General features: G+C 36.3%; 1 protein-coding gene, 1 long non-coding RNA gene and 1 pseudogene across 4 annotated transcripts; all 3 read left to right on the top strand.

Moving 5' to 3' along the window:
* Positions 1 to 64: 64 nt before the first annotated feature.
* Positions 65 to 4,294, top strand: LOC125193849. 3 transcript variants are annotated; one of them, XR_007171647.1, is made up of 5 exons: positions 65 to 118; positions 266 to 352; positions 483 to 2,131; positions 2,218 to 3,104; positions 3,814 to 4,294. It is a non-coding gene; the product is annotated as an uncharacterized LOC125193849 (long non-coding RNA). The 3 variants fall into 3 exon arrangements; XR_007171646.1 differs by having other exon boundaries at positions 82 to 352; positions 483 to 1,139; positions 1,821 to 2,131; XR_007171645.1 differs by having other exon boundaries at positions 82 to 352.
* A 6,180-nt stretch (positions 4,295 to 10,474) lies between these two features.
* Positions 10,475 to 13,557, top strand: LOC125191849 (phosphatidylinositol transfer protein 3-like). Its single transcript, XM_048089270.1, has 6 exons — positions 10,475 to 10,632; positions 11,550 to 11,655; positions 11,992 to 12,168; positions 12,329 to 12,427; positions 12,517 to 12,762; positions 13,043 to 13,557. The coding sequence occupies exons 2-6, from the start codon at positions 11,590 to 11,592 to the stop codon at positions 13,331 to 13,333; spliced, it is 879 nt and encodes a 292-aa protein (XP_047945227.1). The 5' UTR covers positions 10,475 to 10,632; positions 11,550 to 11,589; the 3' UTR covers positions 13,334 to 13,557.
* Positions 13,558 to 13,792: 235 nt separating this feature from the next.
* LOC125194814 lies at positions 13,793 to 23,821 on the top strand (annotated as a pseudogene).
* Positions 23,822 to 24,598: the final 777 nt, after the last annotated feature.

Raw genomic sequence — 24,598 nt, 5'->3', positions numbered from 1 at the left:
GGAGAATATATCCCACCCACTCATTTTCAGCCGTTGGATCATTAATCCCTACAATAAATACACCTTTTCCTTTGTCATTTCATTTCATGTTGCTTACATTCATTTCCTAGCCGCCTCGGTCAGCTAGCTCCTGAACTCTTTCTTCACGCCGGATTGGTGTCTTCTTATTTTTTCCGTCAGATTCATTCAGATCGCGAGGCGATCTACGATTTGGTTATGAAATTTCCGAGTTTCGTGATGTTGTTGATTTTTCTTCGCTTGATAGATTGGTCCCCTGGTTCTTATGCTGTCTGGGGCTGTGAAACGCCGAGATTTGGCTAGATCTGCAGATGTGTTGGACGGATCGTCAAAGGTATCTCGTAGATCTGTGTTCTTATTCGATTTGTTTGGGTGGCTTTTCTTATTACTGTAGATTTGAATTTTTAACGCTCGAATTGCTATTGATTTATTGTGTTTTATTGCTTATTATGGGCTTATTGCAGATCCGGTTTTGCGGGATTGGATTGGAAACATCGGTGTCTGGATCTGGAAACACGGAGACATCTTGAGAAGAAACGATTGTTTGATGGAGGGCGCTCTCGGTCATGGCTTCGTCGTGGTTTTGTCTATCAATCCGAGGCTCAGGTGGACCGGCCGAGTGATTTAAGGGAAGTTAATTGTTTTATGCTGTGTTGTTTCATGTGTTATTCTGTCTGTGTAGACTCGACGAATTGTTGAGGTATCAGACTGTAAAAAATTGAAAAATGAGTGAGCTATGTGAAAAGTGAGGTGAGGTGTGGTTGTCTGCATGACCTTTGCCATGATGGGTGCGCTCGCATGGCAGGTCGCCCGATAATGAAAATTTCTATTTTTTGGTTTCGAGGGGAGATGGTACGGGGATTTGCCCGGCTCTCCCCCCTGTGTGGTGTCCTCGTCTCTCTCCATCTACTCATATTTATTTTGCGTCTTCAATCTTTATTATGCACGCTTGCTAATTTCAAAATCCAGCAATTTGGTCTTGAATTGGGATGTGAACCGTGTAATGCAAAATATAACGCATTGATTCAAGACCAAACAATCTCCATTACTTGGAAAAGCAAAATATTGGGATCAATCAATTTGAGGCTGCAATATGCTTATCAGCATCCACTACTACAGAGGTACCAATTTGCACTTTCTCAGCATCTACTTTTACACATTCCTAATACTTAACTTAGTTTTCACGCTTACTGGCTCAAATTATCTTGTGTTGTTGCTAAAATTGGGTTTTTTTTAGGTCTGTTATTTCTTACTATCTTTTAATAGCTACAAATAAAGTTCTGGAAAAAAACCTATAAAATTAGAGCTAGATGGATTTTAAAATCCCTTTGATTCACTCTGTTGGGTATAATCTGATGCCATAACCTATTCCTGCTTTGGCGATTTCTTTTCAATCCCCATTTTTAATTCCCAACTTTCCTTGTCTAACGTGCATCTTCCCCTCTCATATGAATTGAATCATAACATGGTTAATCGATATAATATACACACAATTTTAATCGATAACAACTCTCCACTCCTGTACATCATTACTTTTTAACCAGTTCACAAGCTATCAAAATCTCATTGTACAATGTGTATAGTACTTTTGCACTTGTTCTTTATTTTTACTTGCAAAGAACATGCGAACATGCTTTTCTGTTGAGGGCTCTAGCTTATTATATAAGGTTATTAATGTATTACGGTTTAAATTCATCTGCATCTGAATGGTTGAAGGGACTGTAGTGTAGTGTAAGCTGTAGCTTGGTTGTAATAGATCAGCTATTCAGTGTATGGTTTGTTGCTTACTGAATTTGGAGCAGTCCTTGGTGTATGGTGGTTTCTAATTGAGCCAGTCCAGTTTTCATGAGGAGTTGCTATTATTATTGTGGCTGTATCTGTTGATTGGATACTTGGTATGTGTGTCGGATTCGCTGCTGCTGCTGTGTTGCTGTACTTCTGTGGTTTCTGCTGCTGCTCCAGCTATTGCTCTGGAGCTTTTGGTGATTGTTCGCATGATTGTTGGTGCTTATCTATCAATGTGCATATGCTTCGGCTGTCTCTCCAAGTGTAGTCGAATATAATTGTCAAGTAAGCTGCTGTCTCTCCAAGTGTAGTCGAATATAATTGTCAAGTAAGCTGCAAGGAACTTGAGTTGTTCTCTTTATGTTGCAAGTTCGATAAAATTTATGGTAATCTCGGGAATACTCTTATTTTCAGGTGGTTGGATTCTACTTGAGGCCGGCGGTGTTCTTTTAGTTTTTGTTGCTTTTCCTATATGATTGCTTCTGTGGTGTTTGTATCCCATGTGGTGTGATTGCTTGTGCATTATGCTTTTTATTGTTTTTACTTTATTTATTATGATGATATATAGTAGCTCAAAGTTTGATAGTATATCTTGGTGAAAATTGTAACTTTTGCCATTTCCCATTAGTAGTAAATTAGTAATGGGTGTGGATTTTTTAAAAACTTGTGGAAACTAGCTGGGAATAACATGGCAGCGATACAAAATATTATGGAAAGGATCTCGAAATTTTTATTCTCTATGAAAGCCTAAAATTTTTAATTATGGTGGAGGTGATCATGACAAGTTAGTGACGTTTATGTGATAAATTTTAATTTGATTTAAATTAGAGTGTGAATATTTTCGGTTTGTATTTTGTAGGGTATACGATTTGGTCAGTTGATTTATTTTCGCCATCATATTAACTACTTTTGAGGTTTAAATCTTTGGGGTAAATCTTTACGAAAGATCATTACGCCAGTGCCTTTTGTTGGATAAGGTTGATATTTTGAGGTGCAAATCATTGGGGTAAATCTTGATGAAAGATAGTTACGCCTATGCCCAACTAAGGCTGATATTTATTAACCTACGGTGAGGAATTAAATTACCACCCTTGTGCATTACCTAGTTGGAGAATATTGGAAGTCATTGGAGATCGAAAAATGATACATTTAGAAATAAATTTTAAATAGGTAATTTTTAAAAAAATGTGGTATAATGGATCCATAAGCTCGAATGGTAGAGCGCTCAATTGCTTCTATGCATTGAGAGGTCGGCGGTTCAAGTCCGCCTGGATCCCCCAATTGGTTATGTCTCACTCAAGGTAAATTGAAAAGATATACTACTCTCTCCATACTAAAAGAATATGCATTTTTTTTCTTTTTACTCACTAACTATTTTCTCGTCCTATAAGAATATGCATTTTTTTCTTTTTTAGTTTGTTCCACAAGAATATGCAAATTTTAATTTTAGAAAGTCTTTTTTCTCTAATAAGGTTTGATCCATCCTCCATTAATAATAATTGAGTAAAGGCCAAAACTGGTCCTGAACATAAATTCATTTTACGATTTTGGTCCTAAACAGTATCTTTTGAATTTTTTGGTCCTGTACATTTCAAATCGGATCACAATTGATCCTTCGTTAACAATTCCGTTAATTTTATAACGGTCAACAAGTTTAACCCAATGTTGACCAACTTAAGCTCTTAATTATGATTTTTAACTCACTAATTATATTCTTAATTATTTTAATAAATTACTCATCATTTAATATATAAATTAAATAATATAAAAAAAATGAGAAATTCAAAAAAACAACATCAATCACATAACTATTTTTTCACTTTCTCAGACTAATTTCCGTGTTCTCCACAAATCAACATAGGATGAGCTGAAAAATTTGCTCAAAGATGTAGAGTTCATCACCATCAAACAATCAAAACAAAACCCCTAATTCCAAACACAAAACACAAAACAACAATAAAAAACAAGAACAAGACCTAATTTACTTTTTCCCCCTTTCATATTTACAAGTAAATCTGCATCGCCGCCGGCTGATTAGGATGCGCCGCCGCCGCCGCTTGCGGAAAAGGGTAAAATCTGGGCCTCGGGGTGATCGTGCTGGAGCTCCTGACGGGGAAGTCTCCGAGCGAGGCAAAAGACGGGCTGGATCTGCCGCAGTGGGTGGCGTCGATTGTGAAGTAGGAGCTGATGAGGGATGCTTCTTCTTCGAGTGTTGGCGATGAGCTGCTGAATACGCTCAAGTTGGCGCTTCATTGTGTTGACCCATCGCCTGCGGCAAGGCTGGAGGCGGTGGAAGTGCTGCAGAAGCTTGAGGAGATTAAGGCGGAGGCCGACGTTGCGGCGGTGGATGAGTGAAGAGAGCAACAAAAATACATTTTTTTAGTACTGTGTTTAAGTATTCGTTATCGATTTACTCGTTTGGAATCGAGGTTTTGTTGTTTGTTAGATTATGTTATTAAGTGTGTATAATACTCCAGTACTACTTCTTTGATTTTTTGTGGGCGGAATTGCATTGAATCCTAATTTTTGGTCTATGGTCTTCAACTCTTCATGTGTAACGGTACAGCTTGATGGTGATGAACTCTGCATTTTTTAGCAAAATTTTCAGCTCATCCTATGTTGATTTGTGGAGAATACGGAAATTAGTGTGGGACGGTGAAAAAATAGTTCTGTGTTGTTTTTTGAATTTCTCATTTTTTTAATATTATTTAATTTATTTATTAAATAATAATTTATTTAAATAATTAAGGATATAATTAGTGAGTTAAAAATCATAGTTAAGAGCTTAAGTTGGTCAACATTGGGTTAAACCTGTTGACCGTTATAAAATTAACGGAATTATTAACGGAGGACCAATTGTGATCCGATTTGAAATGTATAGGACCAAAAACTTCAAAAGATAATGTTTAGGACCAAAATCGTAAAATGGAGATATGTTCAGGACCAGTTTTGGCCTTAACTCTTAATAATTTTATTATTTTTTTTCTTCATCACTTTTTTTTTTAATTATTCTATATATTAAGTTTGTGATCTTTTGGTCCTAAATAATACTCCCTCCGTCCCCGATTAGGAGTCACAGTTTGGCCGGGCACGGGTTTTAAGAAATGTAAAGAAAACTTGGTTAAAAATTTAGTGGAATGTGGGACCCACCTTTTTATATTGGTTTTATAATAAAATGTGTGTGAAGTGAGTTAGTGGAATGCGGGACCTACTTACCATTTATGGTAAAAATGAAATGTGACTCTTAATTGGGGACGGACCGAAATGGAAAAATGTGACTCTTAATGGGGGACGGAGGGAGTATGTTTTGGTTCAAACTTTACTTTTTCTGTTATAACTTATGGTCAAACATGTTTGATCAAATTAATTATTTCCTCCGTCCTACCATAAATGAGTCATTTTATTTTGGGATGTCCCATTTTAGGTGAACCATTTTCATTTTAAGCAAAAAGTTCTCTTTCTTATTTAATTTTTCCACCTACTTTATTCTCTTCACTCCTTTACTTTTTTTTTCCTCTTTCATATTTTCCTCTCTTCACTTTATCTCTAAAAATACCATTTCCCTAAATCTTGTATAAAAAAAAGTGCTCTCTTTTGATGGGATGGAGGGAGTACTTAATTATAATCTAATGATCTAATTAAATTAATTAATTTAATGTTAAAATTTATGAAATATTTTTTTAATTAAAATAATAATGGATTAAATTAAAAAGAAATTTACTTAAATTAAAAAAATTAACCTAATTTTAATTTAATTAATCTAATAAAAAAATAATTATTATTCTAAATTAAAATATATAATAAAATTAGCATTTACGGGACTTCATCCAAAATAACATGGAATATTGGTTGATTTTTGGGGATAGGTCGAAAAGAAGTATGGCCCCATACTTGTTATTTTTATTTTTATTAAAGTCCCGTAAATGTTATTTTCATTAAAGTAAAAGGAAGTTTTATATTTTAGTTTATATAATAATTAATTAAGTTAATTAGGTTAATTAGATAATAATAAAGTAATTTTCATTTAAAATTAATTCCTTTTAGTTTGATCAATTTTTATTTTAAATAAAAAAATTATTTTATAAATTTTAATACTCCCTCCATCGCATAAAAATATAGGCAATGAGGATGTCACATGAATTAAGACAAAAATAGTAAAGAGAGAGTATGAGAATGATATGGTAAAGTAAGAGAGATGAAGCGAATTGTAGTTAAAATATTGTTAATGGATAGTGAGACCTATCATTATACATGTAGGGTTTTGATCCGTGCAAAACTAGATCTAAATATAAAATTGCAGAATAAAACATACTAAAAAAACCATTTTTAGGTCACTGTTATTTTATTTTTAGGTCATTTTAATTAAATGATCTAACAATGACATAAAACCAAGATATTATAAAATGACCTAATATTGTTTAATAATGACCTTCCGTATTTCTTGTTAATTATTGACCATCAAATCGCCCAATCTAAGGGTCATGCTTTTGGGTTGCATTTCTCGATTTAAATGCATTCTTGTTTAGACCAAAATTCTATTTACGTATAGAAATGTTTTTAAGTATTGCTAAATTCTTTGTGTGGTATACAAATTTATTATGAATATTTGTCTTTTCAATTCCCGCCCGAGTTGTTCATTTCCCTATCACCCTATGTAAACAAGTACTCCCTCCGTTCTATAGTAGTGGGTCACTTTCTATTTTGAGCGTCATAGTAATATAGTCATTTTCTTTTTTAGTAAAAAGTAACACATTGTCTCACTCTTACTTTTCTCTCTCTCTTACTTTATTATGTATACAATTTTCTCTCCCCTACTTTATTACTCCCTCCATCCCAAGGAATATGACACCTTCTTTGGGCGACATGAGATTTTATGCATTTTTATTTTGTGTGTTAAGTGAATATAGTAAAGTAAGAGAGTGTTTAAAATTTTAGTAATGGGTCATATTAGTTGGGACAAACCAAAAAGGAATGTGAGTCATCTTCAATGGGACTGACGGAGTACTACTTTGATACATTACTCACCTTTTTCTTAATCTTCGTGCCGAAAAGAAATGTCTTCACTACTATGGAATGAATGGAATGTTCCATAAAGTTAGAAGTGGTCGTCTACTATCGTTTTTGGATCTGGCGTGCATTGTGTCATTGGATCAAACAATGATATAAACCTGCTCAAGCACTTAAACATCTTCAACGACATTTTAAATGGCAGAACTTCCAGTGAGACAATTCGCGGCCAACAATCGGCGCTGTCACATGGGTTACTATCTTGTTGATGATATTTATCCAAGGTGGCCGGCTTTTGTGAAGTCATTTTCTTTCCTAATCGATCTGAAACAAATTCTTTTCTCACAAAGATGTCAAAAGAGCTTTCAGAGTTCTACAAGCACGTTTCACCATCGTCAAAGGTGGGGGTGAATGTGTTTCTGAAAAGTGTTTCCCGACATCATGTGTGCGTGTATAATAATGCACAACATGATTATTGAAGGCGAAAGACCAAACACGATTAATTGGTTTGACGAAGAAACCCTCAACTTGTCATGGTCCGCCCTTGCAACCAATCCCATGCACCAAGGTGCGCCGCCACCATTTCGCGAATGCCTATGACATCGAGAGTCGTTTCACGATTTCACCACCCACGACGTACTTCAGTAAGGTCTGGTAGAACACATTGGATAAAGTTCGGTTGCAATGAGTGCTTACAACCAGATTATGCACTTGTTTCCAATAAAATATAATTTAGGATTTCAATTATGTATTTTTTTTACATTGAATAAAATATAATTTTAGAATTTTAATGAACTTTGTGTTTTAATAAAATTGTGATAAATAAATTAGAGTATATAAAAAGAAATAATGTGGAATTCATGACTAGTTAAGGAAAATAATGATAAGTGGTGTGCATTGTTTCTTAATACAAGGAAATATGATAGATAAAAAAACTACTCCCTCTTACCCATAATAATATATGGATATTTGAGACGGCACAAGAATTAATATACAATTGGTAAAGTAAGAGAGAAAGACAAATAAAAAAAAATAATTATAGCATTGTTAGTAGAGAATAAAGTCCATCTCATTAGAGAGAAGGAAGCTACCAAAAATAGAAGAGAATATTTTATAGGATATCCCAAAATTGAAAATATCCTTAATTTTATGGCACGAAGGAAGTATAATGCTTTAAATAGTGAAGGAATACACGATTTAAGGATCCTGGTATGAATGACCTAAGTACTCCATTTGCATAAGAAAATTGAGGCAAAGAGAAAGTGAAAAGAATATATTGGATAGAAATAAATCAACAAAGCCATGGCAAATGATTTCACAAGATAACAACTAAAATTAAAAAGACTATTTAAAAGAAAAAGAAAAAGAAAATAACTAGTTGAAAATGAGACCCACAAAATTTTCGTCACAAAACACATGGTCAAGTCTGATTCATTCATGAGTAATTGAGGATCCACCCACTTTAGAATCATTTCAAATTTTCAATGAGACTAGTTGACTTGGAGGAAGTTACTTGGTAATAGACTAATAGTCGACATATAATGATTTTAAATTTATAATGTAATAAAATAAATGGTTAATTAGTTTTGTGGAACGTGGAATTGGGTCCTAAAAATATTGACCTAATACCGAGTCTATTTCCAAACACTTGCATCCAATAATAGATAGAAATTCGGTAATCTTATGTTTGTTTTCTTCCATCAATTATTTTTACAACTCACCCGCCCCGCACCACAATCTACATATTCTGATTTTAGTCTTCCAACATTGTACTAGTATTAGTTAGAGAAGAAATATCCATCAATAAAATCTACTACTATTAAAAACAAACTATTTTTCGCTCTGTAATAGTCTAAGAAACCTTTTCAGCAAATCACATTCAATTCAATACTCTAAATGTCATTTAAGACAGAGAAAAATATGACCCCTATAAATGTAAAAGCATTAATAAAATACTACTCCATAAAGTAGTGGTATCATTTTATAATATGTTTGTAAATTAGTAAGAGTATGTGCAAATTATAAGTATAATCGAGAGTAAAATTAAGCTAGAAAACTAAAATGTCCTTAATTTAGAAAAAAGAGGACAACAAATTCCGTAATGAGGCAATGTCTTGTTTAGAGACTTAATTACGAAATTGATATTTATTTTTATAAAGTATAAAAACATATGCAAACACAAGGTTCAGAGATTTGTTTTCATAGTTTATCTAATATATTTATTATTATTAATCTCCACAAATATTTTAATTTGAATTGACGATAGAAGGGAAAGAAGAAGCCAACAGAATGCAATTAAAATATCATAGTAGTGGTCGCAAAAGTTGGGGAAGAAAATCGAGTTGCATTGTTGGACTTTTCTGCTTCTAGAAAGATGCTTTCTGCACAATTAAGTCCTGTGGGATACAAATTTTCCATCATATAATTTCATTTAACTCTTTAATACTAGTAATAAACAATAGTACAATAAAGATTTATTTCTTATGAATACAAAAGTAAGTAAAGCAGATTCATAAAGTTTTTTAGTGAAAATTTAACCAAACCAGGAGGCCACTTCAAATGTATTTCCTTTTTCAGTAAATATCACAATCACTTAGTGCTAGAAAGAAAATTAAAGTACTAAAAAAAGGACAAAGGCTTTTTGTGAACATAAATTTTTGACATGGCTATTTTTTTTTACAATTATGGGATTTTTTAAAAACTTAAAAAATAATTTGCTTGCAATTTTGCACGCTCAGTACTTGTACAACACCTAACTTTGTTCAGATTTAAAAATAACATTGATTTGATTTGCCAACTCCATTACTAACACAATCTCTTTCTAAAAAAAATGAAATATGATAATTCAAACAAGATCGAATTATCAAAATTTTTTTAAAATCACCACCAAATCATTGACAGGTCATACTAACTTACACTATTTAGCATCTAATCTCAAGTTATTCTATTTTTTGGAGTAATTTGTACTCCTATCTGTCCCACAAAAGATGTCATACTTTTTTTAATTTGTCTCATAAAAGATGTCACATTTTCCCTTTTGAAAAAAATTCTCTCTCACACGAATATAAAAATTACTCCCTCCGTCCCCGAATAAGAGTTACTAATTATCATTTTGGTCCGTCCCCAATTAAGAGTCGCACTTCATTTTTACTATAAATGGTAAGTAGGTCCCATATTCCACTAATTCATTTTACTCACATTTTATTATAAAACCAATATAAAAAAATGGGTCCCACATTCCACTAACTTTTTCAACCAACTTTTCTTTACATTTCTTAAAATCCTTGTCCGGTCAAAGTACTACTCCTAATGGGGGACGGAGGGAGTATATTTTATCACTTCATTTAACACACAAAACAAAACCTCCTAAAATCTCGTGCCGTCCCACAAGTGTGATATCTTTTATGGGACGAGGGAGTATTATATTTCTTGATCAGAAAATATATTCGCATTTACCTTTTTGAAAAATAAAATCAATAGTTCAGTCCCCATTTTCTTTTCTTTCTCTCTCAAAAAAATAAATAAATATTAGTTGTAGTAGATTTTTTAAGGCATTGCTCATTTAGTATATCTGATTGAGTTAATTATTTCACACATAACACACAGTCGAAGAATATTAATGCACACACACGTGTGTGAATATATAATAAAGTTTTCACGCATTATAGTGATTTGTGAGCTCTTTTCACACAAAGTGCGTGTGTTTGTGTGTGAGGGAGTGAGAGAGGACAACTAGTGGGAGGAGCTTTTGCATGAGAAAATCCTGAGGTTGATAAAGAGGAAATCTCTCTCCCTTTCTCTCTCTACAATCTCCATTGCTGGGTGAGTGACAAACCAATTTTTGATCCATGCTTTTTCGGTGTTTCTGTTTCCAGTCATGTGTTTAGTCCCTCGCTCCTGTGCTTTTATTTTAATATTTTTGTTTTTATTTTTTTTTCCTTGGATCTATTGGGAGTTTTTGGATCTTGAATGAATCTAAATCGTTTCTCGTTTTGTGGCTGATTGCCGCTGCGCTGGAATTTGACTAGAGATGTACTAATCGATTCCTTTTGTTAATTTGCTTTTGAGAAAAGTCGAGTTTCTGATCTCTGGGGGGTTTTGATCAGGAAAGCGCTGTTTTTTAATCAATGTTTGTAATTCGTATTGAAATTCTTTCAATTGTAGATTGAGCCGTGTAAATGGTGGAACTGCATAAAAATAATCCATCGTTTTTTTTGGGCATTTTAATATTACATTAAGAAGAAAGCCCCATTTGAAAAAATCAAATAAGAAGAGATTTGTTTTGGTGAAGTTTATATGATTCTATGCTTGTTTCTGTTTAATGTGTATACATAAATGGCTGTAAGATTAAGGTTTCACTTATTGAAAATAAAGCACCTTTTTTTTTTGTAGCTGATTTTGATTTATGTAAATAGTAGTGAATGTTATCAAGATGAACTACATGAAATTGGGTAAAGGGGAGTTGCTTATCCTGAAATTACCAGTAAGAAACCAATTGTATGTGCTTGTTAGAACATCAATGGATTCTTCTGCTTGTCAAATGTGTTAAGCATAGAGTTACATCTTTGGATATAAAGAGAAGGGCACCCTTGACTTGGTTTTATATGACATAAATTTTCTAGTTGTTTGTTGATCTTGAACTGCTGTTGCATGTTTCTCTCTGTATACCCCTGCTTTCCAGTTCTTTGGAGTCTGTGAGTCATAACAGAAATAGCTTAATGATTTTTTTCCTGTTACAGATAAGCTCCTTTGCTACATAAGAGTAGCTCTAGACATATCATGTTTTTCCGCAAGAGAAATTCCTCCCATGATAGTGAGAGTGTTGAGCAGCAGCACGAGCGCAAGGTAATAATGATAGAATTGATCTTTTCAAATAATGCTTGTGAATATAATGTTTCTGTTGAAGTAAGGTAAGGTAGCTACTGATTTTTCTCTGGTTATTGTTGCAGTTTGAAGTCTCCTGCTAGCTTTAAGTCTTTTCAGTTTTTCATTTATTTGTTATTTGTAATTTGAGAACATGGTAGTAGTGAATATGCAGTACATCGACATTAAACACCATAATCTTCATAAGTACGTGTGATTAAGCAAGAAAAATATATGTATAAACAATATAATGCTCTCCTGCATATGCACTAATGAAATCTTTGAAGATGATCTGATTGAATTTTCATTTATCTGAAGTTCCAAGAGCTTAAGTCTTCTTTGGGACCATTGACGGGTCGCAGTCAGCAGTATTGCTCTGATGCATGTTTGAAGAGATATCTGGAAGCTCGGAGCTGGAATGTAGAAAAATCAAAGAAGATGTTGGAAGAGTCACTGAGATGGAGATCAAGTTTTAAACCGGAAGAAATCCGTTGGGTAAGAGAGACAAGTAATTCTTGTGTAGCAACTACTTTTTGTTACTAGAATTACATGCTATGTTTCTTATCATCATCCCCAGTCAGTTTACTTTTATAACCATTTTGTTTATCAACACACATCAATCTGAGCATATACATTGATCATTATTCATATCTAGAGTGAAGTTGCAATTGAAGGTGAGACTGGGAAAGTATTCAGAGCAAACTTTCATGATCGACAGGGTAGGACTGTTCTTATACTGAGACCGGGATTACAGGTATCCGAGAGATTCTATAGGCTAATTTAACATCACATTTTTTGCCTTTGAATAGGAGTCATTTGATGTTGTGCTGTTTTGCATTTCAGAATACGACATCACTGGATAATCAGATGAAACATCTGGTTTATCTCATTGAGAATGCCATAGCAAATCTTCCAGAAGGTCAGGAGCAGATGGCGTGGTTGATTGACTTCACAGGTTGGTCTATAAGCAACAACGTCCCTGTTAAGTCTGCAAGAGATACCATCAACATACTACAAAATCATTACCCAGAGAGATTAGGCGTGGCGTTTCTGTACAGCCCCCCTCGCATTTTTGAAGCATTTTGGAAGGTTTGTTTTATTACTCTTTGATACTACATTTTTTAATGTTTATAGATTGTGTATGTATGGTGTTTGCATTTTCCAACCACAAAAAAAATGAATTCTATCCAAATGATTCCATTTCTCGATTGCTTGTGATTCGCTGCATCTTTTTGAGTTGGCTGCTATATGCATTCTTACTGAATGCTTGACTTTATCAACATTATCTATGGTGCTATTTTGCATTTTGGCGTTTTGCATCATAACTTATGGTTTGTCAATTGTTTAAGGAAGTGATGTGTTATTGCAGATTGTTAAATACTTCTTGGATCCAAAAACGTTCCAGAAGGTGAGATTTGTGTACCCAAAGAACAAGGACAGTGTAGAAATTATGAGATCGTATTTTGATGTGGAGAATCTCCCGACTGAGTTTGGAGGCAATGCAACGCTGCAGTACGACCACGAGGAGTTTTCAAGGCAAATGGAAGAGGACGACATGAAATCTGCCAAGCTGTGGGGTTTGGAGAAGCACCAGCCTAATGGTTTGATGGGAGCAGAGGTGGCTCCAGAGCCAGAGTCCCTTGCTCCACCAGCGAGCTAAGTCGTATCTAATGGCGATGACAAACTAAATTATGATTATTAGAATAATGCTAAATCTAGTATATAAGCTCTAAAAGAAATGCACAATTCGGTACTTGCAAAATATGGATGCTAAGTTTAATACTATCTCAGGGTTTCATTTTGTGTACTATACAATCTAATCCATTCAGGCATTTCCCTGAGAATACAGTCTATTAGAGAGGTTTCACTGATCTTGTTTCTGAATTTTATCTTGTTATGATATACATTAGAGCATATTATTGGGTAAAGTTCCACAGCATGACACAAAGGTTTTGGCCTGTGTCATCATCAATTTCAATATAGGTCATCCTTTCCTACCATGCTTTTCGTTTTCATGATATTGATAATTGAGACGAAATGTAAGATTTTAGTGATGTCAACGAGAAAATTGGTTTATATAGTTAGGTAGGAGTGTTCATGTGCAATGATAGATTCAGTAATGGAGTTAATGGCGCTGTTGCAAGACAAAGGTGGAGCGGAAGTTGTTGCTGGTAAATGAATGGTGCTTGAAGAACAAAAGTGAATTCCGACGTTGGGACGGAGTTGCTATATCGTAGTGTCAATGATAACTCCAAAAATTAAACTTAGTGGAGTTTTTCGATCCTCACGAAGAACCAGCTGTGAGTTAATTGACAACCCTCCCGACCCCACCCGGATCAGCCATCATTAATATGAAATGTTGATTTCGATCTTGTGAAGGGCTGCTTCTAACCTATCCTGTTACACCCTACAAAGCCAGAAGCCTAGTTGATTCAATGTACCCCTTGGCCCTTGCATGATTTTTTCGTTAGACAAAGAAAGATAGAAAAATCGAAGGCAAAACTGAAAATGACATGAGATCACGAACTTGCCGACATCAAGTGGCCTCGCTTTATTTGTTTATTAAAATATATTTAGATAAATTTTTGATTGCACTATATTCTTTGCAGAATAAAAAAAAAAAAAAAAATCCACCCCTCTGATTGGTGATCCTCATTGCCCCATAATTTGTCTAAACTTTTAACGATACTAGATACGTACTTTCAAAAGTGAACAAAAGAATTGAGAATTGTAGACATATGTTTTTAGAGTAAAGGCCAAAAATAGTCCATAACATATGACCGTTATATCAATTTGGTCCTTAATATTATCATTTTGATTATTTGGTCCCTCACAAATAAACTCGGACCTGAATCGGTCCTCACTTAACAGAACCGTCAAAAAATAGACGGTGATTGCAATTTGACTATATTAAATTACTAATGATAATTAATTATACCTAATTATAATTCTTAATTCCTATTAAATTACAAATTATTCATTTCATTTTGCAACTAATACTATCTTTTTTCCAATTTTGCTAATATGAAAAGAATTATAATTAGGTATAATTAATTACCATTAGTAATTTAATATAGTCAAATTGCGGTCATCGTCTATTTTTTGACGATTCTGTTAAGTGAGGACCGATTCGGGTCCGAGTTTATTTGTGAGGGACAAAATAATAAAAAAGATAATGTTAAGGACCAAATTGATAAAACAACCATATGTTAGGGACCATATTTGGCTTTTACTCATTTTTTTTATTTTAATAATAGTAGTACTCCAATATTAAACTAAAAATAATTACTACATCTGATTTGGTACTTGCAACAGTTTATATTGTACATACTATAGATATTTGAAATACTTATAAATAACCTTTTTCTTTTCCAAAGAGTTTAGAGATTTAGTTAATAAAATGTAGATGAAATATGTATCTTAAATTAAAAATAGCTAATTAGTTAGGTGAGAATTCATCTAATAGTATATACGAACGGGCTCTTGTACGCATTTATGAGTGTATAATAGTATTAGACAGAAAATTCATTTTTGTGTCTAAACGGTTGCCCAAAAGAACATTTTGATTCTACAAATTATGTTTGGTCTCAAACAATATGAATTGATAAAAAACAGTCATATTTTTGACAAATTGGTAAAATTACAAACAAAGCAGAACTGACATCATTATTAAGTTAATTACTCTAATGAAAAAAATTACTATTAACAAAAATGAACATAAAATAAAAAATTAATTATATTTTCTTAATATTTTCTATATTATATTTTTTGAAAACTCTTCATAAGTAGTTACTATACGACTCATATTTACTTTAATTTTTTTTCTAGGAATGAATTATATATTTATATAATTTTTTAGGAATAAATTATATTTTCTTCTATATTTTTGTTCAGAAAACAATAATTTATATTATTGTAATTTTAAACTCTTCATACGAAGTTTTCTTTTTTAGAAAATGAATTACATATTTTATGATAACATAATCAAAATGTTCCTTCGCATTCAATATCTCCCTCTCTATTGACTGCCATTCCTTTTCTTCATGGTATGTTGCAAATGAATAAAAATTAGTGGAATAATGTCTTGTAAGAGTATGACATGCATAGAATGTTTGTTGAAGAGAAAAGGTTTAGGAAACAAGAACTGCTAAACATTTAGACTGCAGGTCATTTTTACCTTACAGTTAGCAGAGCTGCCACAAAAATGATTTATTTATTTTTTGCTTTAAGGTTATTGACGTGCAAGTTCAGTATTTTGAATTATTAGGGTGTCTCCACCGGTGCCCTTCCCACTCGCCCGTCGCGTACGGGCGATCTGACGGGCGCCATAGTGGGCCGGACGGCCGCCCACGCCCGTCCCGTGTGCCCCTGCGATAGCCTCGCCCCTCCCATTGACGTCCGACCGGACGTTCGCCACTGTGGCGAAGGTCGGACGTCCGACATTTTAATTTTTAATTTTTATTATTATTATTTTTTTAAAATAAACTCTATAAATAGAGCTCTCCCAACTTCATTTCATTCACACCACTTGTGTTGACAAGTTTCTCTCTCTCTACAAATTTCATTTCTACTACAATGGAGTACAATAGAAACTCCCCCACCACGAGCGGAGGGAACACACCCTCGATTCCCATCGGATCGGAGGGAAATTTTGCGGGGATGAATCCCCAGATGGCGGGGATGGGCGATATGCCGGCGATGACTCCCCAAATGTTCTACAATATGTACACTTGGATGAGTCAAATGGGTCAGATGATGCCGGGGGCAGCGGGTATGCCGACAAATATGTCGGGGATGGGTGGGACTGCGGGGATGGGTGGTATGCCGCCAAATATGGCGGGGATGGGTGGGACTATGCCGGGGCAGCGGGGATGGGCGGTATGCCGCCAAATATGGCGGGAGTGGGAGGGATGATGCCCGGGGCGGTGGGGATGGGCGGTACGCCGCCAAATATGTCGGTGAGTGGGTCGATGCAGCACAGGAGCCCGAGGACGCCTAGGGAATCTGTCTATCGGCCATATATAGATTTGTTGGCCGATGACTCCCCTTCTTCTGTTCCGGAGACTCAGTATGCCGGCATCGAGACTTTCTCTTTTGAGGATCTGGGGCTATCGCCTATCCGTGAGACTCCCCAGGAGGCGGGGCCTGCAAGGGGCAGGAGAAAAGGCAAGGCCACGACCAGGAGCGGGGGTAGGGGCAAGGGCAAAGTCCCGAGCTCTTCCTCACACACGGGGGCAGAAGGAGGAGGAGGGTGAGGATGAGACGGAGAGGAGGACGATCTGGACCGTGTGGGAAAATGCCGCGCTTGCGAAGGCATGGATCGGTGTTGTAGAGGATCCCTACGTCGGAGCGAACCAGTATGTTGACCGAATGTGGCATCGCATCAGTGCCGCCTACTGCGCCATCAAACCGCCTGGGGTGAAGCCTCGCATCCCCGAGCAATGCCGGAAACAGTGGCTCCGGTTGAGGCCTAAGCTCAGTCGTTTTGCCGCCCTCTACCAAAACAACATGCGCATGGTAAGCAGCGGCATGTTTGAGGATGATGTGCGGAGACAAACCTTCTCCCAGTACCCCAACAAAGAGTTGGGGATCAAAGAGTTTGACCAGTGGGAGGCCTTTCTCGTGGTCAAGGAATCGCAAAAGTTTGCGATTGGTGTCGAATCGGGCTGGAAGCGGACGAAGATCAACTCTTCCGGTGAGTACAGCAGCAGTGCTGGTTCGCACGAGCTCCCCGAAGCCGAGGAAGTGGCCCCGCTACCACGAACAGACTCTCGCCGTCGTCGTCGCCCGATGGGGCAACAGGCTGCGCAGCGGATGGCGAGGGGAAGCGGTAGCGGCAGCGGGTCCTACGAGGTCGAATCGGAGGTCCCAGGAGGAGAAGAGGACGACAGCCTCGCCCGCGCGCAGCAAACGAAGACCCTGATGCAGATCACTTTGAAGTGGTATAACACGCATGATCCAGTCTTGAGAAGGCTGTGCAAGGAGATGGTCGACCGATGTCGGCGTGATTTAAGGATGCCACCCATTGATGATGATGGCGTCGAGATCGGGGACGGGGACATCGGAGGTGGCAGCGGCACGGGCGACAGGGACGAGGACGAGGAGGAGGAGTGAGAGCCGAGGGTATTATGTAATTTTATTTTTAAACTATGTTTTTTTTTAAAAATTATGTAATTTTTTTTAATTATGTAATTTTTTTTAATGTAATTTTCGTATTTCCCGTTCGTATTCGTGTCGAATTTTAATTCCGTGAATTTAAATTTTAATTGTGAATTAATTTAATTGTGGGAAGGGCTAGTGGAAGGGCTAGTGGGAAGGGCTAGTGCAGTGGGAAGGGCTAGTGCTGACGTGGCATGAGAAGGGCTAGTGGGAGGGGCGAGTGGGAGGGGCGCCACCGGAGACACCCTTATGAGATCATAGGTATTGGCTTTCATGGATTTATTTCACTTTCAGTGCTTGCTCTGTTGAAGGCACTGATTGCTTCAAAGAAAAGAATACAATTGATCAAGTATTGCGAAGAAGGAAAGCCTAAGTTTTGCACGATTATACCTTCTACGATAAGCAATTTCTTTGAACAAGTACTTACGTGTGAGATTAATTTTCCAGGTTAATGTTGTTACTGTCTTGCAAGTTGTTTGTCCAGGTATAGAACAATCTGGAGGAATATAAATCTGATGCACAACCAAAAGATGAAATTGAGAGAATATGATAAAGTATGATCCTTTTGGGAAATACAAAGATAATAACCACCACCCTCGACACCTAACCGAGGCTAAAGATGACACCACTCGGAAGAATGTAAAAGAGATAAAGGTTAAGAACTCACCACTTCTGGAGAAAACCAAAAGCTAAAGAATTCAAGAGATTAGGCAATTGAAAGCCAATATGATATTATTCATCAAAACGTAGTCTACCACTTTCTCCATATCTTTTACAATATAAAGTCATGAACTAGACTCGTGACTCTTCACTTTTTTATAATGTTTCATTTTCCATTATTTATTAACCAATTAAATAGACTATAATAAAACAAATTAGGACTCCTCATTTTCCTTGTTCTCTTCATCTTCATGTGCATTAAAATCCAACTTCTGAAATAATCTAATCTTCCGTCATTATCCATTTACACCTGATGATATTTAAGCATTTGTTGAAAAACTTTATGGATATAGAAGAGAAGCCAAGATAAAGGTTTTATATTGGTGCAGTTCAATGACGATCTTTTTTCTTAGAGTATTATCCTCTATTTACCTGATGATATTTAAGCATTTGTTGAAAAACTTTATGGATATAGAAGAGAAGCCAAGATAAAGGTTTTATATTGGTGCAGTTGAATGACGATCTTTTTTCTTAGAGTATTATCCTCTATTTGGAATCGTGTGGAAGTAGATGAGTTCCGCAACAAGGTGGAGGGACAAAGAAGGAAATTGACTTTCCTCCCAGTGGCGGATCCAGGATTAAAAAACGGAGGAGGCGGAATAAAATAATAAATTAATAAAATATTAAAATATTAAATATAATACTTTAATATGTTTTTTTAGCAAAATAAAAGTGTATTACAATTCAAGTATCTCTAGCATCTGTTATCCGAGACAACTGATTTCTACGGGTATCCATATCTTGAAAACGTTTCAAGATTCTTTCATTAGAAACACTAGCAAAAGATGGATCTTTCATTGTATACTACCAAACTGTATTTCAATCACTCATCTCCCATCCTATTCCGCAAGTCAGTCTTGACAAATTTCATTGCTGAAAATACTCATTCAACAGATGCAATCGCTATGGGTAAGATCAATACCAACTCAATCAGACGATAAACCAGTCAATCGAATTCGAATTCGAGTCTTAAATGATGAATTCGAGTCAGACGATAAACCAGTCAATCAGACAATACTCTTTTCAAGGAATATTGAATTCAACTGACTGCAACTCTTGATGTAGATTGGGCTTTTAACCCTTTTTAATTGGGCTTGAGTTGCGTTTTAAAATTTTATTTCAACTGAACTTGGGGCGATAATAGTTATTTTTTTCGGTCAACGGGGCGACGTCGGAGGCAACGGTGGGGGCGGATATGGAAAATATACATCTGGGATAAGGAAAAATTAGTCGCATGGTGGGGGCGACCGCCCCCACCCCCCTCCTGGATCCGCCACTGTTTCCTCCTATGCAGCCAAACCACTCGAGCTTTTTATCCCTCATGTTTTAGAATCTAGACTTATGCGTTAAATCTGAACATAGACTTTGTCATTCTTTAGAGTGCTGTATCCGAATAACCTGGCAGTTGCGTATGGCATGTTATCAGCTTATTAGTACTTAATATCCTCTGAATCTAAGATTAAAAGGTTTTGGGGCTTGGGTTTTACCATATATTTGCAATGCTTCAAAATTGTACACAATAAATGATTCTCCATTTCTCAATATACATTTCATATTGATAATTAATTACCATAAAGACCATCTAAAGTTCTGAAAAGCAGGTGCAAACTTCAGCAGTGAGTTAAAGACAGAGGAAAGATATAACCTGACACTCATTTTACTGAAAGCAATCTTTTGTTGCCAACATATTTCGTTTCTATTCGAGTCAATGTTCCAGGAAAATTTGATGACATATCCTTTTGTATGGTATCACCAAGTAATCCCAGACTATTAAATTTTGATTTATAGACCACCGACTTATAGTTTAAAGATATAACCAAATCCTCTTGATTGAGATCTTTTGCATCCATTCTTGTTGGGAGAACTATAAATAGCTTGATAAAGGAATAATGATTCTATTTTTTCTATAACTCTACTTTCTATGAGTCTCCAAATACCATTTGATGATATTTGTAGGATGGATGAAACTGCAACTTTTTTTTAATTTGACATGTAAACTTTCATGCTGACTGACACAGCCTGTGTCTGGCACATAGATTGTATTGGATCAACTGAATTTCTCGCTCAAACATTTTAGTTAGTCACTCGTATTACTTACATCTATGTGTTTTCAGGTGCATGGTGTCAGCAATTGGTTTAATATAGTTGACGATCTAAAGAGAATAGGAAGACAAAATCTTTAAAGATTCCAGTTCAATAGATAATTATTTGAATAGATCCAGCTCACATGTGAGATTTGAATCTACAAGTATGCAAATGAGAGCAAGTAATGCAGATGGTTTTCGTATTAGTATTTCAAGTACTCCTAGTTGTTCAACTCAAGGTTCTGTAACAGATCACTGAATCTCTTGGTGATATATATGTTGGGTAGAGATTTTGTATGATGAAATAATCGATGGAACTGTGAATCCAATAAAAAATGTTGTATTGACTCCAAAAGTAGTGGAATCACATGTAGTTCTTGATGTGCAGCAAATTGCATGTGGTGTTCAGAACATTGCTCTTGTTACAAGGCAGAGTGAGGTTTTTACGTGGGGAGAGGAATCCGGGGGTAGACTGGGTCATGGAATTGAGAAAGACTTCAGTGGTCCTCGACTAGTGGAATTTCTAGCTTTTACAAATATTGAGTTTGTTGCCTGTGGTGAGTTTCATACATCTGCACTATCTACGTCAGGTGACTTATACACATGGGGTGATAGTACCCATAATGTGGGTCTTCTGGATCATGGAAAAAACTGTAGCCATTGGATACCAAAAAGAGTTTCTGGATCTCTGGAGAGCCTTTATGTTACATCAGTTGCTTGTGGAACCTGGCATTCAGCAGTGGTGACTTCCACTGGGAAGTTTGCTCACTTTTGGGGATGGTACATTCGGAGCTCTGGGTCATGGTGATCATGAAAGTGTTGCATATCCAAAAGAGGTTCAATCACTGAGAGGTTTGAAATCAATTTCTGTTTCATGTGGAGCGTGGCACACTGCTGCTATTATAGAAGCTACAAGCCACCCTGGAGTCAGTACTTCCTCAAGAAAATTGTTCACCTGGGGTAATGGTGATAAAAATAGATTGGGTCATGGAAACAAGGATGCTTATCTTGTTCCAACTTGTGTTTCTGCTTTTATTGATTACAACATCCAGCAGCTAGCATGCGGACATAACATAACTGTTGCCTTACTACTTCAGGCCATGTCTTTACTATGGGAAGTACTGAATATGGTCAGCTTGGTGATCTACAATCAGATGGAAAGCGGCCTAGATTGGTACAAGACACATTAGTGGGACCGTTTGTTGAACAAATATAATGCGGTACATATCATGTTGCTGTTGTTACTGGAAGAAATGGAGTATTTACGTGGGGAAAAGGAGCCAACGGTAGGCTGGGACATGGGGATTTGGAAGATCGCAATGTTCCAACAATGGTTGAAGCTCTCAAAGATAGGCATGTGAGGAGCATTGTGTGTGGTTCAAACTACACAGCAAGTATATGCATCCATAGGTGGGTCGCTGGTCCAGATCTATCATTTTGCACTGCTTGTAAGCAGGCATTTGGTTTCACTCAAAACGACATGACTATTTTAATTGTGGCATGGTGCACTGTCACGCTTGCCTTTCCAAAAAGTTGTTGAGAACAGCACTGGCTCCAACTCTAGGTAAACCACAACGAGTATGCAATTCTTGCTATCTCAAACTTAAAAAGGGTGCTGATGTTGTAAATGGAGGGAGTTTAACTCGGCGAGCAACCCTAGACCTTCTCAGCCAAAAGATAGGAGAGTGAGAAACACCTCACAAGTACTTCTCCCCAGCAGATTGGACCCAGTAAGGTACCTTGAGTTTTAAGTCTGGAATACGAGGAACAAGTGCTTCCCAAGTTCCATCACGTGTGCATATAAGGGGTGTTTCTTTCCCAAGTGCCTTTAATGTCATTCAACGTGCTAGAAAGCATGTTATCGCATCAGTTCCATATCCTCAACAGGCCTTACCGCAATCTCAGCCTTACTCAAGACATGTTTCTCCACGGTCAGAAGCTAATTATGCAATGTCAATGGCTGCCATTGATAGTTTACAGGTTGCAAATGAAATTTTGACCTAACAAGTTTCCAAATTGCATAACCAAGTATGTATATCTCTTGCCAATAACCTTAATCTTATCCTTAAAATCATCTGTTGCTACAAATTGCAAATTGTTAATTTTCAAAGTTAGGTTAAGAGTTTAAATCAGAAAATTGTTACCCAAGACATAGAAATTCAGAATTGAAGAAAACTTCCCAAGAAACTACTTCATTGGTTGCTGCTGGTTCTTCCAAATGTTTTCAAGCAGTGCACGCTGTCAAGGCCATCTCACAAAAAGTAATCACATTTTCTCACTTCTTCATCTATATTTGTGGAGTGGTTAATATAAATTGTTGAAATGTTTTTCAAACAGGTTTGCATCCCTTTGAATTTCATAACATTCCCCTAACAGTATTTATAAGAAAATTGAGGGAAGGGAATGTTATTGCATGGCCTGTTCCTTTAGTTGTACATATAAATTTTCCTAAGAACACTAGTTTCTTAAATTTATTCTATGTGATGCTCCCAAGGAACCTGCAAAATTTAAGATAAGCACACATAATAATATAAATATGCTATTATTCTAGTACACATACCAATAGAACCTGTCATCCTTGTTCCTGTTTTCTAGTTGAAAGAAATTAGAGAAGAAATACCTCCCGAGGTATCTGAGAGTGATTCCTTCAAAGTAGTTCAAGCTCAAGTTGAATATCTTCTGCATATAAGTGGGGCTCTAGCATCTGAAGGTTGTTCTCTGAGGCCACCAGAACCAACACGTGAATTGAAGACCCAGAGTATTGGAGAAGCTTCAATTGAAAATAATGGCTCATCTGTTAGAAATACTCAATCAAGAGTAGAAGGCGGTCCTGGTATGCCTCATGAAACTGCAAGTGCTAGGGCACAAAGAGAAGTCTTCGAGCAGTTTGAACCAGGTGTTTACGTGACACTCCTTCAGCTACCAAATGGAACCAAGTTCTTCAAAAGGATTAGATTCAGGTATGCCAGACTTCCTCAAGCTTCTTCTGTTTTTATCGTTTAAAAACTTTTAACTTAATATCTTTCCATTTTCATCATTCAGTAAAAATCATTTTCCCAATTTTTTGTCTTGAGTTTGAGCAGTCATAGGTGTTGGAAAGACAAAAGAGCTGTTGCTCATTTATTGAAGATGAGTTCCTAAGCAAGTGGAGGTTCCAAGAGTGTAGAGTTCCTAAGCTATGTAGAGTACCAATTTACTTTTAATGATGTACTAGAATATTCTCATTCACCCTATAAATACTAGGGTAATGAACATTTGGAATACACAAGAAAAATACATACTCCCTCCGTCCACCATTAGGAGTCCCGGTCACTTTTACACACTCGTTTTATAAAAATAATAATAAATAGTTAAAGTGAAGAAATGGTAAAGTAAGAGATAGAATAATGTTGAGAAGAGTCTTATTAATATTATTCTCTCTTACTTTACCATTTATCCACTTTAACTATTTATTATCATTTTTACAAAACAAGTGCGCAAAAAGTGACTGGGAGTCCTAATGGCGGACGGAGGGAGTACATATTTCTCTATACTCTCTACTCTCTACTCTCTGCTCTCTATATCAACAATGCCTTATCAATCCTTTTATAAGTCTCTCGATTACCATCTTTAAGATGGTATCAGAGAAGAAAACCAACCAAAAACCTCAAATGGAGGTCAGCCAAATACACGCTCTCGAGCTATTGATCGAGACAATCTCAAATCCAATTGATTTGTACAAAATCAACAAATGTCAAAACCAAAATTCTGACCAGCCAACTTCGCCGTTTTCTCCAATCCCTACCAACATATCTCTTCACTCAAAATCTCTCTCACCAAAATGGCACCAGAGGCGGAGAAGAAGCCTGCCGCCGAGAAGGTGCCCGCGGCAGAGAAGGCTCCGGCTGAGAAGGTGCTTGCAGCAGAAAAGGCTTCGGCTGAGAAGAAGCCAACAGCAGGGAAGAAGCTGCCCAAGGACACCG

The sequence above is a fragment of the Salvia hispanica genome, chromosome 6 (assembly GCF_023119035.1).
Source record: "Salvia hispanica cultivar TCC Black 2014 chromosome 6, UniMelb_Shisp_WGS_1.0, whole genome shotgun sequence".
Taxonomy (NCBI): Eukaryota; Viridiplantae; Streptophyta; class Magnoliopsida; order Lamiales; family Lamiaceae; genus Salvia; species Salvia hispanica.
Note: the sequence above shows the minus strand (reverse complement) of the source record. Positions and strands in the feature narration are given on the sequence as shown.

Excerpts from the sequence above, each read along its gene's own strand:
- LOC125191849 (XM_048089270.1), top strand. The coding sequence starts at position 11,590 with ATGTTTTTCCGCAAGAGAAATTCCTCCCATGATAGTGAGAGTGTTGAG. Across the intron at positions 12,428-12,516 it reads TACTGAGACCGGGATTACAG|AATACGACATCACTGGATAA; the intron begins GTATCCGAGAGA and ends TTTGCATTTCAG. Across the intron at positions 12,763-13,042 it reads TTTTTGAAGCATTTTGGAAG|ATTGTTAAATACTTCTTGGA; the intron begins GTTTGTTTTATT and ends GTGTTATTGCAG.